Source organism: Chrysemys picta, chromosome 6, assembly GCF_011386835.1.
Source record: "Chrysemys picta bellii isolate R12L10 chromosome 6, ASM1138683v2, whole genome shotgun sequence".
NCBI classification, from domain to species: Eukaryota; Metazoa; Chordata; order Testudines; family Emydidae; genus Chrysemys; species Chrysemys picta.
The window spans coordinates 13465292-13480478 of record NC_088796.1 but is presented as its reverse complement, the minus strand read 5'-3'; the positions used below and the strand labels follow the sequence as shown (position 1 = coordinate 13480478).

Genomic DNA, 15187 nt, shown 5'->3' with positions numbered 1-15187 from the left:
ATGTGAGCAATATTTAATAATATCCTGCATGTAAACTATTATTCATACTTACTTCCTTTGTTGCCCACTGGAAGCCAGCAACAACACTGTCTTTGATTTCATTTAGGTACTGGACACCCTTGGTGATGTCAACCAAGATATTTGGACCAGTTCCATCAGGTCCAAAGCACCAGATCTTACGAACTTCAGACACATCCCACTCATATTTCTCTGCCAGGTAATGGGCACGCTGCTTCATTTCTTGACGGGAACTGACTTCTCCTTTGTCTATGTCCTCTGCCAAGCCATCAGGGAAGGGCCGAGCTTTCATATACAGCCTGTTGTGTTTATTGGCAGATTTGGACAAGCACATCTGGCTCGACTCTTCACTGACAGTTTCACGATAAGATACAACTGGGTCTGATTTCTGTGAGGTAGCAAATAAATTCCAATAAAATTGTAATAGTGAACGTCCAACATTTTACACTAAAATTACAAAAGGAACCTATGTCCCGTCATTCCCACATTTGTATTGTTTACCCTTTTTATAACAAAGTTCTAAAGCATTTCTTTGCCTTAGGCAGCAGGTTTTATTTTGTACTCCTGGGGGAATTCTATGCCATTGCACATACACAGTAATCATATCCGGCGCAGATTCCGCCCCCCCCCCCCCCCCCCCCCGAAAATACATTCTGCCCAAGAAGTGCTGCAGTTCTGCCTTTCGACCACCAGAGGCTGCTGTGGTGCCAGAACACGTGACTGACCCGCAGAAACAGCGTTCATCACAGCAGCCTGCCTGTGGAACCAGGTTCAGAGGCAGAGATGGGCACATGGGGCTGTTGGAGGGGGTGTCACAGACTGAGGCTCAGAAGGGCTAGTGGCGGGAGGGGGGAAGACAGACTGGGGCACGGGCTCAGACAGCATTGAGCCAGGGGCTGGATGGGAGGGTGACTCCAGGGCCACATGGCGATAGGGGCAGATGTGTCTGACTGAATGGGAGAGGCTCGAGGTCAGCTGGAGTCTGCATGGGGGAGGCCTCCCTACTCTCTAACAATCCTCTTCTCCCCAAAAAGAAACTTCCATACTTTTCCCACCCACACCCAACAGTCCTCCAGGATTCATTCCCAGGCTCCTTCCCTCTGCCTCAGCTCCTTCATTACCCCTGGCTCCCCCAAGCCTTTGCACTGTTTCTGAGGGGTACAGGAAATACGTTTCTGTATAGTAGTTTAAATGAATTACCCAAAGTTTTGTATTAATATGCCTAGTAAGGAATCTTATTTGTCAAAAAAACATTTCCTGAATCTTTTTTTTTTTTTTTTGTCTGTATTGTTACAGACATACTTGCTGACAGGTATTTTGAAATAAATTATCAAAATAATTGAAACTGGTGTGATTATATTGTGTTATTTTGACAAATAAAACATGCAGAATTTTAAAATATTGGGCACAGAATTTTTAATTTTTTGTCACAGAACACCCCCCAGGAGTAATTTTGTTCAAGGCAGACTTTAAAGCCAATTTCATTCACTAGTACAAGTGTTCCCTGACACAGACTACAGACTGCTAATTTCATTGAGACAATAAAATGCAGCAGAAGAACTGTGCTGTATTGACAAGTAAGATTATTATCTTCTGATTCCAAGATTTTCTGTGAAAAAAAACTCAGGACTTATAAATATGGAAAATATCCAGTGAGAAGGAATCCTAGTAACAGAAATATTTTTCCACGGCCAAATACGTTTCTTAGTGCAAATGAAGATGTCTGTGAAATTAGCATGGTATTTTCAAAGAAGCCTTAGGAAGTTAGGTGCCCAATTTGCATCAAATACCCTTTGAAAATCCCATCCTTAATGTGTAATCATATTCTGTACATTGCAGATATAAACACAAAAGAAGCCTTTTATACCTTGATTGGAATGCAAGCATGATCTTCTTCCAGATCTTTAAGGCAAATTTCTAGATGCAGCTCACCAGCTCCAGCAATGATGTGCTCACCCGACTCTTCAATAATACACTAGAACATGAAATACTAGTTGTGTAAGAGTAAAAAAATTATTTCTTAAATTAATTTAAATCAGAACATTCCACAAGCATTTTCTGTTAGATTAATCTGTGATTGATTTTTTCTAAAATTGCTTAGTAATGGCTGTTATTGTGGAGATTAACCAAATATCATTACATTTATGAAGTGCCTTTCATCCCAAGGATTTAACAATGAATCACCTTACCCACCAGTGAAATGTTGCAGGTGGTCTAACATCATAGAGCAAAACTACACAGTAGCTTATGATAGGAAGTGAAGAGCGCTCCATAACATTGGAACTGTATATGGAATTCAGGCAGGCAGAAACTGCCCACACTAATTTAGCCAGACACTAAGACTAATACCATCCCCACATTCCCACACTTGGAAAATCTGTAATGACAAGTAGTCAGGATCTCGGTTTTACAATCTCATCTGAAAGATAAGCAACTCCCAACATCATGCTGGGACATTGTTTCAATACTAAATCAAAGGGAAGAGTGCTGCCTAATGAATAACCAATACTACTCATTGCAAAACCTGGGTTTTCCTTAGAGACTTCCTATCCAAGTTCTGACTAGGCCCATCCCTGCTTAGCTTGTTGAGTTTCAAATGATTACAACGTAAGTGGTATGGCTGCAGATTCTAAACATCAGATTATGAAAGCTATCATGAATAAGTCTCTTTCTGAATAAAGTCTGAGTACTTCACGGCAAACCAGCAACTCTAAAACTAACACTCACCTGAACACTAACACTCACCTGAACCATGGGATCAGACTTGGCCAGACGCCTTAGACCTTCAACTAGTTTTGGTAGATCAGCAGGGTTTTTAGCTTCAACAGCAATACGTACAACGGGGCTAACACTAAATTTCATCACTCGCATGTTGTGTGCATGCTCAAAGGTGGTAATTGTACCCGTCTTCACCAAAAACTGGTCAACACCAACTAGACCAACAATGTTGCCACAGGGTACTTCCTCAATGGGCTCAACATAACGACCCATCATCAAAATGGTTCTATAAAGACAGAGATTGGGTAACAATCCTTAAATAGCTGTTGAAACGATGCCTTTTTATACCTAAAAGGCAGTTATAGAAACTTCCTTGTTTGCCTGCATTCCTTCTGGTACTCATTTTCTGTTATGTAAGCCAAAAAAAAAAATAATAATACAAATTTGGTATTTTAATAGAAAAAAGTAAACAATCCTCCTTTACTTAGGTTCCCAAAAATAGGCTTTGCAAGCATCTTGACCTTTTTTTTTTTTTTTTTTTTGCATGCATGCATTCTTCTTCAACAGAAGCAAACTATTTCCATCTACCTTTGAATAGATCTTAGGTAGAGATCTTCCTTCTTGCCAGGTGTGTAGTTTGGTCCCATGATTCGAACTTTCTGTCCAGTGGAAACAATACCAGAGAAGACTCTTCCAAAGGCATAGAAACGTCCCTTATCAGTTGTGGGGACCATTTTGGAGATGTACATCATCAAAGGGCCCTTGGGATCACAGTTTTTGACACCTACAGTAAAACAATGCATTTCAATGAGGCTTCAAAATCTGTTTAAAACTAGGCCTAACACTTTACTGAGCATTTCCTTCCCCTTCCACTTTATAAACCTTGTTTTTCATATGGTATCCATTATTGTGAATGCCTTCCAAAATTAAATATGCCTAAAGTTATAATTAACAGCTCTCCTACTTTCCAGTCCAGAGGGCACAGGTCTGTGTATGTGTGTGGCAGGTGTATAGTGTGGTAGACTAGCTCAAAGGAGTGGGTTTTGGGTTTTGCTCTTTAGGCACGGTGGTTTGTGGTCAACGTTATGTCTTCCATATGTGAGTTCCAGAATTCGGCCAATCATCAATAAATCTCTGTCTCCTGCAAGCACAAGTTTTACTTTTTTGGTTGCAAGTTCCATTGCTCCAGTAGAACACACACGTTATGGAAAGCCAAGATCACAGAGTGAGGTGGTTCCTCATGTAACTTGGCCTACTTGGATGTAGATCTTGAAGAGGAGGGCAAAAGCTTTGATTTTGATTCACCAGGAACCAAAGCAGCACACTGAAGTCACATGTTGCCAGTGGTCTGTTACAGAGGAGATTGCCTGCCATTAGTGACCAACTGATTTGTTTTTAAAGAGGTCACCTGTTTCAGACCTAGGTACAGAGAGTTTCAGAAATCAAGTCTGGAGGTCATGAATGCCTGGTTCACTACGGCTAAGTCCAGATCCAACAGGAGGCCGCGCAATCTTCTTGCCAAATCTAGATGGTTGTTGGATCCATATTTATTTGGGTTTCTAAAAGCAGTGAAATGTCAGGTGGACACTGAAGCTGCAGACTGTCTTCGTGACCTAAGAGAAGAAGCTATCAATGAAGGGCAATATTATAGAGACGATGAGTTCTGCACAGTGCCTCCTTCTCCCTACCAGCATCATTTCAGTCTTACCCAGGTTCAGCCTCAGCCATTTACTCTTTATCCAGTTGCTGATCTCAGCTAAGCCTTTGGAAGCTGGGAGATGGCACCATTTGCCTCTGATGTAATGGTAATGCACAATTTCCCTTAGTGGATTCATACAGATGTTGAACAAGATGGAGGTGATGATAGTTTAATATGGGACTCCACATAAGGAGTTTGGAAGTGGAGGAGCAGGTGCCCATCATGATTCTCCAGGTATGGTCTGATACAAATAACCAAGACATCTCAGCATGATGGGGTAGTCTGCCCCATTATGCATGCTGAGGCCTACAGATCAACCCATCCCCATCATCTGTTGTGGCCTTCTAAGATTTTAGGAGGTCTGATACAAGGACCCTCGGATATATTGGTAGAGAGAAAGTGGTTCTGGGAATTAGTGTTGGGAGGACATACCATTACCGTTTCTTTAAGGGACCACAAGCGTTGCCGAGTGGGTGGGACAAGGCTCTCATCTCTCCCAGCCAATTGGAATGATCTTTAGGAAGGGGATCAGCATATATACTGCCTCGTTCACAGCAGAAGGCCTGCCTGATGAATCTGAGGACTAATTGGGGAAAAGGAGCAGCTGGGTAAGGCCCTACAGCTGGCCTAAGCTACCACCACAGCTCCAAGAGGGGAGCTGGGGAACTCCTGCTTGGGAGAAACCATGTGAAGTACAAACCCAGCTCCAGGAAAGAGCGCCTCCTGAACAGAGGCAAGAAAACCTATCAAGACTCTTATATGGAGCCAGAGTGGGCATAAATTCCAGCAACTAAAGAAGTGATTTAATAGATCAGAACTCCACAAAGTGGGTACGTGCTCTGAACTAATCCAGCCTGGGTAACTGACTGGAAGAGTCCGAGTGGGTGCTGTGAACAGCGTACTTGCACAGCCCCCTAACACGTCATGTCTCTGGGGTGGGACAGCAGGATTCCATATTTGATAATAACCAATGCTGCAGTGATATACTTGCTGTTGTGTTGCTTCATGCTGTACATCCAAGGGTTAGTGCACACCGTCCTCCAACTCATCCCACCCACGTATTCTCAGAGACTGAATTAAAGACCATCCAGCAGATAAGGAGTTACAGTGAATTGTGCAGCAGCATGAAAACATTCAATTATTATTACTGAACAATTGCATTGTGGTAGTACTTAAGCGACCTCAACCAGTTGGGAGCCCCATCATACAAACACAGAGTAATGGAACAAATTAAATTTAAAAAAGGCCAGCACAATGTAATAACTAACTCTGAGCCAGATTTATGTGGCTTGTCACCTAGTCAGTTTTACTCCACGGGTTGGGGATAACAACATATTTTTAATCTTTGTTATGGGCATTGTGTAGTTAGTGTTGCAAAGTCGAAGAGCAGCCTCCTTACCCATAGCAGCTTCATCGTCAGGTGGCCCCTCATACAGAAGTTCACAGCGATATTTCTGTGCCGTTACAGGGGAGGGAAGGTGCATGGTGATCATCTGAAGCAAGGCATCTCCAGCAGGCAGCCAGTGGCGCATCACAGCCTGAGAAACACAAAAGTTGCATCCTCACTGAAACTAGATTTGAGATGATAAACATAACAACTGACCCCAGAAATAACGAATGCCCTTCTACACACTATCCAAAAATAGAGTTGGGGCAAAAACCAGGACAACTAATCAAAGCTCTTCTGGGACCATTTAAAAGTTCAAAAGACTTTAATCTAACTAAGCAGTTATTCCACTCATTGCCTGTTTTTTTTCTTTTTTAATGAAAACCTTCACATTTGAATTATTCAAATGGAGCATTCTGAAAACTCAGTTTTTTCCAAGCTGGTGCACTACATTTCAGGAGGAAGTTATGCTTCGGGCCACCTTAAACTCTGAAGCTGTGAATGGAAGCAGCAGTTTTAAGGTTTATTGACAAACCATTAGTATAACTGTACATTTTCTATGTGTAGTTTTGCCATCAAATTTAACTAATCAGTTGTGGAAAATTGTAGAAAGGACACCCAATTACACCATTATTCATGACATTTGTATGAGTTATTAATTCTGTGCTCTACAGTAGTAATTGCAGTTCTTTGTGACGGCTGGCTCTGCACATCCACACCACCCACCTGCCTTTCCCTCTTCCATGGAGTCTTATACCCTTAAGGACTCTGAGGTTTAGCAGAAGAACTGAGATAAAGCTTCTTACAGCCTCTGCTCTGAACACTGAGTGCTGCAAAATGGTACCTGTGGAGTCCCAATAGTCACTGCTTTTCTAGACATTTCCCAAAGCTCATCCCATACATGGGAACATGCAGAGGCAACTTTGAAATAGTTATAGTTCTCAAGGCAACCAATGTAAAATACACACACACACACACACATATGTGTGTGTGTGTGTGTATGTTGCATTAGCAGTTTTCTTCAGTTATTTATTTATTGCTTAATCCAAGTTCTCTCCCTCTTAACCAATATGCCTTTGTTTGGTTGTGCAGTATCAGACTCAAGTCCTGTTCTCATATCTCAAGGGCTCACACTTGCAAATCATTTATTGTCAACTGGGGCACTCTAGATACACAAGGTTGTCTTTGTTTGGCCCCCTATGTCTAGTTGATAAACTTTGAGATTTGCCACTGACAAATAAGGTAAGTCCTTCTAAGACCCACAAAGTATTCTAGAAGGCTGTGCTGTGTAGCAAAAATAGAAGGGGACCAGCAGCAAATGTTACAACTCCATTAATCCTGACTGTTGGGTTAAAGGAAAAAAGTCAAACTGAATGATTATATTAAATCTTTTTAAAATACCTTCAGAAGTGGTTTGCCTTCTTTGTCTCGATCTTCAACATCTAGCTTGATGTTAAGTTTCTCTATCAGCTTGGCTGTCTCTTCCTTGTTAAAGTTCATAACAGCATCAAAGATCTACAGAGAAATGTTTGGTAAAAGAAGATTTACCATTATACATCTTAAATCTGTTCCAACATATTGCTGTAAGTAGTGGATCTGTAACATGCAGATTGAAAATGTCCTCACACTGTCTCCAAATTTAGGTTTTTATTTAATAATTCTTTGTTCTTTATAAAAAACACAATTCACGATTTCCTGCAAAGATCTGAAAAATGATAGTTACACCAAACTTATTTTCTAAACCTCCCAATGAAAGATAATTCCTAAACCTTTGATTTGGATAACACCAAAATAATTTCTTTTGTATATTAAAACAAATTCACTGCACTAACAATTTTTTTTAATGCAAGACCTATGCCACATTCCATTCCTCTTTCAGACTTTGTGTTGCTTTCTTTCTCCTTAATGCTGCTGTATGTAGTTTACCTCGACCATAAATTCCTGAATGCAGGGACTGCACACACTCTGTGATATACAGATAACCAGCTTTTGGAGCCCACGTTTGGTGAGTGAGCTTCTGTCTTTTTCTAGGCTGAATCCTACAGTTATACCACTGGATGAAAATGCCAGAAGTTGGGACAGCTACAGATTAACTTTCTGTTTTACCTTAAAGATGGGATCCAGAACGAGCTGGCAGAACGTCCGTGGCAATTTCTTTCCATCTGGGCTGGTGGCTGATTTGCTGAATTTTCCGGTTGCTGGATCAAAATATCTAAATAAAAAGTTTAAGGCAGAGACAAATTAAGATTTAGTTGGGCCCTGGGCACAAAGAACATTTGGACCTCCCACACTCCAGGGACCTGAGGGCACCAGAACTGGGTGGGCCAGGGTGGCCATGGCCCACCCACTTTTTAACCTGGGTGTAGTAGCCTTGGGCAGAGCGCCCCGGGGAGCAGGGACATGGGCTGGGGGCTGCTCTCAGGCACCCCAGCCCCTGCCCAGGGCAGGTGAAAGGTCTGGGGCTCCCCACAGTGGCCCAGGCTCCCTTGGTGACTCTTACCACAGCCCAGCTCCAGCTTCCAGCCTGGCCAATAGGTGGGGCCCCAGGGAGAAGAGGAGCAGGGGTGAAGCTACCGTTCCAGCACCAGTGGGCCTCCCCGCCCCCACTTTTACACAGGTGTGGTTAGATGTTCGGCTGCGTGTGTGTGTTCTCCCTGTGTGCTATCCCAGCTCTACGCAGACAGCCGGCACAGCAGACCTTGAGCGAACCGCTCAATGACCACAAGATCCGTTAAGGTACAAAGGCACCAGGCCAGGTTTACTGTCAACAAAGCACAGTAATAGCACCTGGCAAACTCAACGAGAATACTAAGACATGTATGCCTGTGACAATGGACACAGCTCAGTGAATGACGGGACTTTCCATTCCCCCCTCGGCTGGACAAAAGTACTCCCTCTGAGATACATCTTTATACCCTAATACAAACAAGTTAGTACTGCTTCTGACATAGTTACTGCCCCCTGACGTAGCTATTTATTACCCAACACCTTGTACATGTTGGTTCAATTAAAACATCTCTGTTACGTACTGTCATCCTAGCCTTATCTTTAAGAAGGGGTCAGTGTGTTCCTGTTATCCTTGGGGAATGTTTTTATACCATCCTTAATATTGGGATGTTCTGGTACCACTTAATATTGGAATATGTTTGCATAAGTACTCTGGTGCTTGGCACTTCTTAGGAATGTGTATTTCTGCATTATTAGCCCTGTTCTTGCCAAATTTTGTAAGCAGGTCTTGCCTCATACCAGGCCTCTAATACAAGGGCTTATGTCTCAGGCTCTCTTCCTACTACAACAGGTTCCAGATTGGCCGGGTCCTCTGGGCATGGGGCCCATGCATTAATCCGCCACTGGTTTAAGGTGCTTTACTCATCCAGTTTGAACTTTAGAGGAAAAATATTTAAAGAGATGATAATCATCCATGGTTTGAAAAGTTTTCCAGATTTCTACTGATCAATCACTTTCTGAGAACAAGACTGTGCTTCAGTGTGGAACACCTTGAATTATGTACAGGGCACTAAAATAGTAGGAAAAGGAGAGATTCCTACTTGGAACATTTCAGAGCTGTTCCATTCATAGGGAGAAGAGTTAGTTGCTTTGGATAAAAGAAGTACAGGGAGCAAGTGTTTTTTGTTTTGTAAGCGATACCCATGCACTGGAATTAGATTTGTGTTTTCAATCACCGAAATTGGTCTAGTGGCTTGAGCAAAGAATTGGGTGCCAGGAATTCCTGAATTCTAATCTCAGGTCTACCTAAAATACCTTTTGTTATCTTGGATAAATCACTTCAACTGTATGCTAAATATCCCCATAAACTTGCTTATCTCATGAATAGGGCTTTACCAAATTCATGGTCCATTTTGGTCAATTTCAGGGTCATACGATTTTAAAAATTGTAAATTTCATGATTTCAGCTATTTAAATCTGAAAGTTCAGGGTGTTGTAATTGTAGGGATCCTGACCCAAAAAGGAGTTGTGGGGGGGTCACAGTACTGCTACTCTTACTTCTGTGCTGCTGCTGGCGCGGTGCTGCCTTCAGAGCTGGGCAGCTGGAGAGCGGCGGCTGTTGGCCAGGAGCCCAGTTCTGAAGGCAGAGCCGCCACCAGCAGCAGCGCAGAAGTAAGGATGGCCTGGTACGGTATTACCACCCTTACTTCTGCGCTGCTGCGTACAGAGCTGGACCCTCAGCAGCCACCGCTCTCCAGCTTCCCAGCTCTGAAGGCAGCGCAGAAGTAAGGGTGGCAATACTGCGATCCCCCCCCCCCCAAATACACTTATGACCCCGCTGCAACTCCCTTTTGGGTCAGGACCCCTAATTTGAGAAACCCTGGTCTCCCCTATGAAATCTGTATAGTGTAGGGTAAAAACACAGAAGACCAGATTTCACAGCGGGAGACCAGATTTCACAGTCCATGATGTGTTTTCCATGGCTGCGAATTTGGTATAGCCCTAGTCATGGAGTGATATTAGATTTTATTTAACATCTGTAAAGCACTTCCATAGTGCCTTTCACCTGAAAATTTCTTACTAAGCATTAATACATCTTCTAATAAGTAGCCTGTAACTTCCAAACAAGGCAGTTATAATTCATTTGTGCATAATTATTCCTCCTGCTATAAGGCATGGTCCAAATGTAACCCCAGAACTTGTTATTACTGCAGTCAGCCATTTTGTGTGTCCAGCCATTTATAGCTGAAAACCAAATACCACATAGCTAGAAATAATTTTAGGGCTCTGAGAGGCAAGGCCAAACAGCTGCATGATTGCAGTTTTGCTAATCAGAATCGGAGGATGGGACAAAAAGGTAAGTATCATGAAAATGGAAAGAATGTTTGGACAGCCAACGTTGGTGTTAAGTGCTCCTGTTTGATTGTTGTTATAACTAGAAATACCAGAAATGCTTTAATAAGAAGAAATAATGAGTAGTTTGCTAAAATTAGGAAAATTGGTGATCCACTAGGGGTTAGTATTGTGACCCACTAGGAGTCACTAGGAGTTATATACTTTGTTTAAGTTAGCTATAAAAAAATTAAGCAAAAGAATATGCTTTGGAGCAGTGGGAGGAAGCTTTTCTTCGGGCAAGGAGTTGACGCCTAAACTCCCCAACAGCTGGACAAAAGGAGGGCCCCCCAAAGCCTGGCTGTTGATCACGTGAAACCATTTCAAACATTGGGTAACTATAATATTTGGGATACTCTGAACCTACCGCTAGAGCATATATGTGTGTGTCTTTAAAACTTGAGAAAAAAGTACTGCTGGGTAAAAGCACTCTGGTTTGTGCCAATCATTTAGCAGACGGAGGAGCTGTGTCCCCACTGATTTATTCCTGACACCGCCTGGAGAGAAACATTTAAGTTACCACTGCTTTGGGTTCCGAAAACCCTGGGTAACACAAAGCCCTCTGAATTCAATAGAAAGATTGCCACTGATTTCAGTGGGCTTTGGAGCAGGCCCATAATCTAACTTGCTGCACATTCATTTTATCCACACGTTGTAATAAAAGCAAACTCCATCCTCAAGTTCTGGCAACAATCCAGTCTCTCTCTCTCTCCCCCACCCCCCCATGGTTTATGCCATCAGAATCCCCCTCTGGAATATATTTGTATCACATACGTGTAGTATTCCTAATAGTTTTATATATACACACACATGCGCACAGACATATTGTTGAGCCATACATGTTAACTATGTCTAGTTCTTCAGGCTGCTCATTAACATTTATTTTTTGTAAAAGCATAAGCTACTTCTCCTCAAACTGTCTGCATTAAATATGTATTCTGTAACAGGGTGCCTTGCCCAGGGGCAGGAGAGCCTGGGGCTAAACCAGCCCTGATTACAAAATGAGCCCCACCTGAGAGAAATCAGGGGACTCCTATATAAAGTGCAGCAGGCAACACAGGGGATGGTGGATGAGAGAGTAACTGAGACTGCTAGAGGCAGGAAGCCTGATACTAAGCTGAGGAAGTTCAGGAGAAAGCTTTCAAGGCAAGGAGAGATCCTGCCCAAGAAAAAGGGGACAGATAGCAAAGGCCTGCAGAGAAGGACAGACTCCAGGCAGGAGGTAATGGGAAGCAGACAGGTCCTCAGGCAGGACGGGGCTGTGTCTAGCTGAAACTGGGGTGAAGATGGTGGGAGTCTGTGTTCTGTTTTCAAATACACTGTGGTATTTTTGACTAGAGAGAGAGAGAGAGAGACTGAACTGGGGTTGGGGCCTGGAGGCCAGTGAGTACCCTGTGGACTAAATAAATGGGACCCCTTGTGGGGACTGGTTGAACTACTCTTGAACTATAAGTAGGGGTCTACTTAAATCGTGGAATAATCACACATTTTTTGCAAGTTGGTCAAGGCATAAATAGCAAATTTCATGGATGTGTTCACACCATGCTACCCTTACTTCTGGGCTGCTGCTGGTGGCAGTGCTGCCTTCAGAGCTGGGCACCCAGTCAGCAGCTGCTGCTCTCTGGCCACCCAGCTCTGAAGGCAGTGCAGAAGTAAGGGTGGCAATACCGCAACCCCCTGACAATAGGCTTGTGACCCCCTTTTGGTCAGGACTCCCAGTTTGAGAAACGACGTGTACTTTTGTATACTTTTACAGTATAGGGTAAAAGTACCCAAAAGACCAGATTTCACGGTTCGTGACACATTTTTCATGGCAGTGAATTTGGTAGGGCCCTAATTATGAGTTCTTAAAGGTCCTAAAGAGGGAGGGAAAACCAAGCCACTGTGCTAAATATATACACTTCATTAAGATATTCCTGAACAGCCTATCGCTGTGATAGCTAAGCATGTGCCTATGTATACATGTGTATTTCATCACTCACTTGTCTCCCCAAAGCTTTTTCATCATATCTTCTACTTTCTTTGAATGTTCGGCTGGAGGGAGTTGTGCTTTTTCACCTTTGGCAGCAAATTTGGCCACATACATCTCAGCAAACTGCTTCAAAGTAAATGCCCAGCCATGTAAACCAGAGCCAAACCCAACAGTACCAATAATGGGATCAATCTAAAAACAGAATGATAGTTAATGCCTGTGACAAGACACTTTGCTTTCAGTGGGATGTAGCACGTGACTGAGACTCCCAAAATATTCCGTAGTCTTGACAAGACTGGTCTTCTTGGATCTTACGTTGAAGCAAGAGTTCTATTTTGTCCCATTTTGCTAATCCAATTACACCCAAGGAGTTTTGATTATATTTTACAAAGATATCTACAGCGAAAGTGGATTTAAAGCCTTCCAAATATTTCCATGAATTTCTGTGAATTTTTGGTATTGAATTACCTCTGGAAGTTGAAACCTACGTGTCTAAAGTTAGGCAAAGTGGTCTGAATTTTAGTGGCTGGGTATCTGCAGCTCCACTGAACCCCCGTGTGGAAGAGCCTAGGATACAATCCTAGCTAATAAACCCTTGTTCTAACCACCAGACCATGACATAGTAGGTTGCGACAGAGGCCATCTGGTAGTTCAGTACTCTTTGCAGCAGCTCTTGTCAGGCCTGACATACTTACTACACCTAACACACTGTTATCATAATCTGTATCTAAAAGATATTGTGTAAGATATCAGTGCAAAACTAATAACTCACTGATCATTAACATTCTTGCATGATATAGGTACCGGGTGCATAGAAAGTTATGAATATATGCTAGAGTTATGTGCTTGGCAAGCAATGAATAAGCCCAGTCTGCCCTAATGGACCAGTGTATTTGTTTGTCTGACCAGCCTGGCCATCAGACAGAGCCAATGAAGGTGCATTTCCTGCTCTGCATGAGGATGAAGCAATACAGGCAGCAGGGGGCTGATCACAGGTATGTTCATGTGCTAGGCCAGAGGATCTTGAGTTCAGGAAACTGCCAGCTTCCACTGTGGAAATATTTTAATTCATTCTCCTATATAAAATCTACGAACACGTTTGCGACGAGATCCTGATAAGGAAGTGTGAACTACCACAGAAGCTTCTTGATACATTAATTCTTGGTATCATTTAAAGCAAAACTTGCGTTTTCTTTACCATAATATTACCCATCGGTCCAGTTTCACCTTCTCCATAGGTGGAAATGATGACATTGACACTTTCCACAATACGCTGGAAGGTCTGATAAAGTTCCTCTGGTTTTAGCTGTAATTCCAACAGAGCACGATCCATCTTGTTCATCATCAGTACTGGCTTGATGCGCTCAGCAACTGCTTGACGCAGAACAGTTTCTGTCTGAACACACACCCCTAAGAGGAAAAAAAGTCAATGGTTCAGATTCTTCAGTCTGCTAAGACCACTTTACGCTATATAAACTGGCCAGAGAATCCTAGCACAGAATTCCTTGTGTAGCCTCAGTGCTTCGTGCAATTGGCAGGGACAGGCTGCAGCCATTATTCCAGTCTATAAAATGGGATAGCAATTGTAAAAGGCTGGGAGGAGAAATGGGGAGTCTGAGCGGCAGCCTTGCACTCTGATGCTGGGTTGGAGGATGGATTTCACTTCCCCAGCCACTCTGCACTTCACCCACAGAGCCTGAATGGTCAGATTCATCCCTTGTAACGTGAACAGGAGAACATGCTAGGGACTAAGACCCACCATCAATTCATTTTCAGCCTAGTTCCAAACTGAAACTAAACATTCAGAGCAAGAAGGCCAGTGCATTAAGTCACCCACCAGGTTTTTTTTTTTTTTTACTGATGCAGCAAAACCTTGTAGTTAAAGCACACTCACCTGAAACACAGTCAACAACTACAAGGGCACCATCAGTGACGCGAAGAGCTGCTGTAACTTCGGAGGAGAAATCTACATGTCCAGGGGAGTCGATTAAATTAATAAGAAAACCCGAACCATCTTTGCTCTCTTTGATAAAGGCCAAGTCATTGTCCGAGAGTTCATAGTACAGAGAGATTGCTCTGCAGGAGAGAACATTTTATTTCAGTAATTTTAAACCTACATTATGTAGTCTCCTGTAGCTCCTCTTTAAAAAACACGATCATCATGATATACATAAATTAAAGGAAAATGAAAGAGGAACTACTCAACACTATTTTGGGGCTCATAAAATTCTTGGGATCCAATATTTTGCTCTGACTGTAAGGAATTTCTATTTTGATTCATGACCAACATAGCAGAATAGCTGTCACCAAATCATTTGCTCTATAAACTTATTTTCAACTGGTTGACACTGCTGCACTGAGTCATATGTCACATGTCGAGATGCTATTCTCAATCATCACAAATGGCCAGATTCTGCCATCTCTGGTCAGTGAGTAGTATCTTAGGCCTGGTCTACACTGGGTGGGGGATCGATCTAAGTTACACAACTTCAGCTACGTGAATAACGTAGCTGAAGTTGACGTACTTAGATCTACTCACCGCGGTGTCTTCACT

The 15187-nt window shown here is 42.7% G+C and overlaps 1 protein-coding gene across 1 annotated transcript in view; it reads right to left on the bottom strand.

Annotated features, from left to right (window-relative positions):
- The window catches only part of LOC101938496 (elongation factor 2-like), a 31629-nt gene that overhangs the window by 5251 nt on the left and 11191 nt on the right, over window positions 1-15187 (bottom strand). Inside the window, exons 3-12 of the mRNA XM_008166050.4 lie at window positions 14528-14709; window positions 13832-14043; window positions 12644-12825; window positions 7929-8034; window positions 7224-7337; window positions 5835-5973; window positions 3325-3520; window positions 2764-3022; window positions 1886-1993; window positions 53-406 (exon numbers count right to left, since the gene is read on the bottom strand). Coding sequence (XP_008164272.2) covers window positions 53-406; window positions 1886-1993; window positions 2764-3022; window positions 3325-3520; window positions 5835-5973; window positions 7224-7337; window positions 7929-8034; window positions 12644-12825; window positions 13832-14043; window positions 14528-14709 — 1852 coding nt within the window. The remainder of the gene's footprint in view (window positions 1-52; window positions 407-1885; window positions 1994-2763; window positions 3023-3324; window positions 3521-5834; window positions 5974-7223; window positions 7338-7928; window positions 8035-12643; window positions 12826-13831; window positions 14044-14527; window positions 14710-15187) is intronic.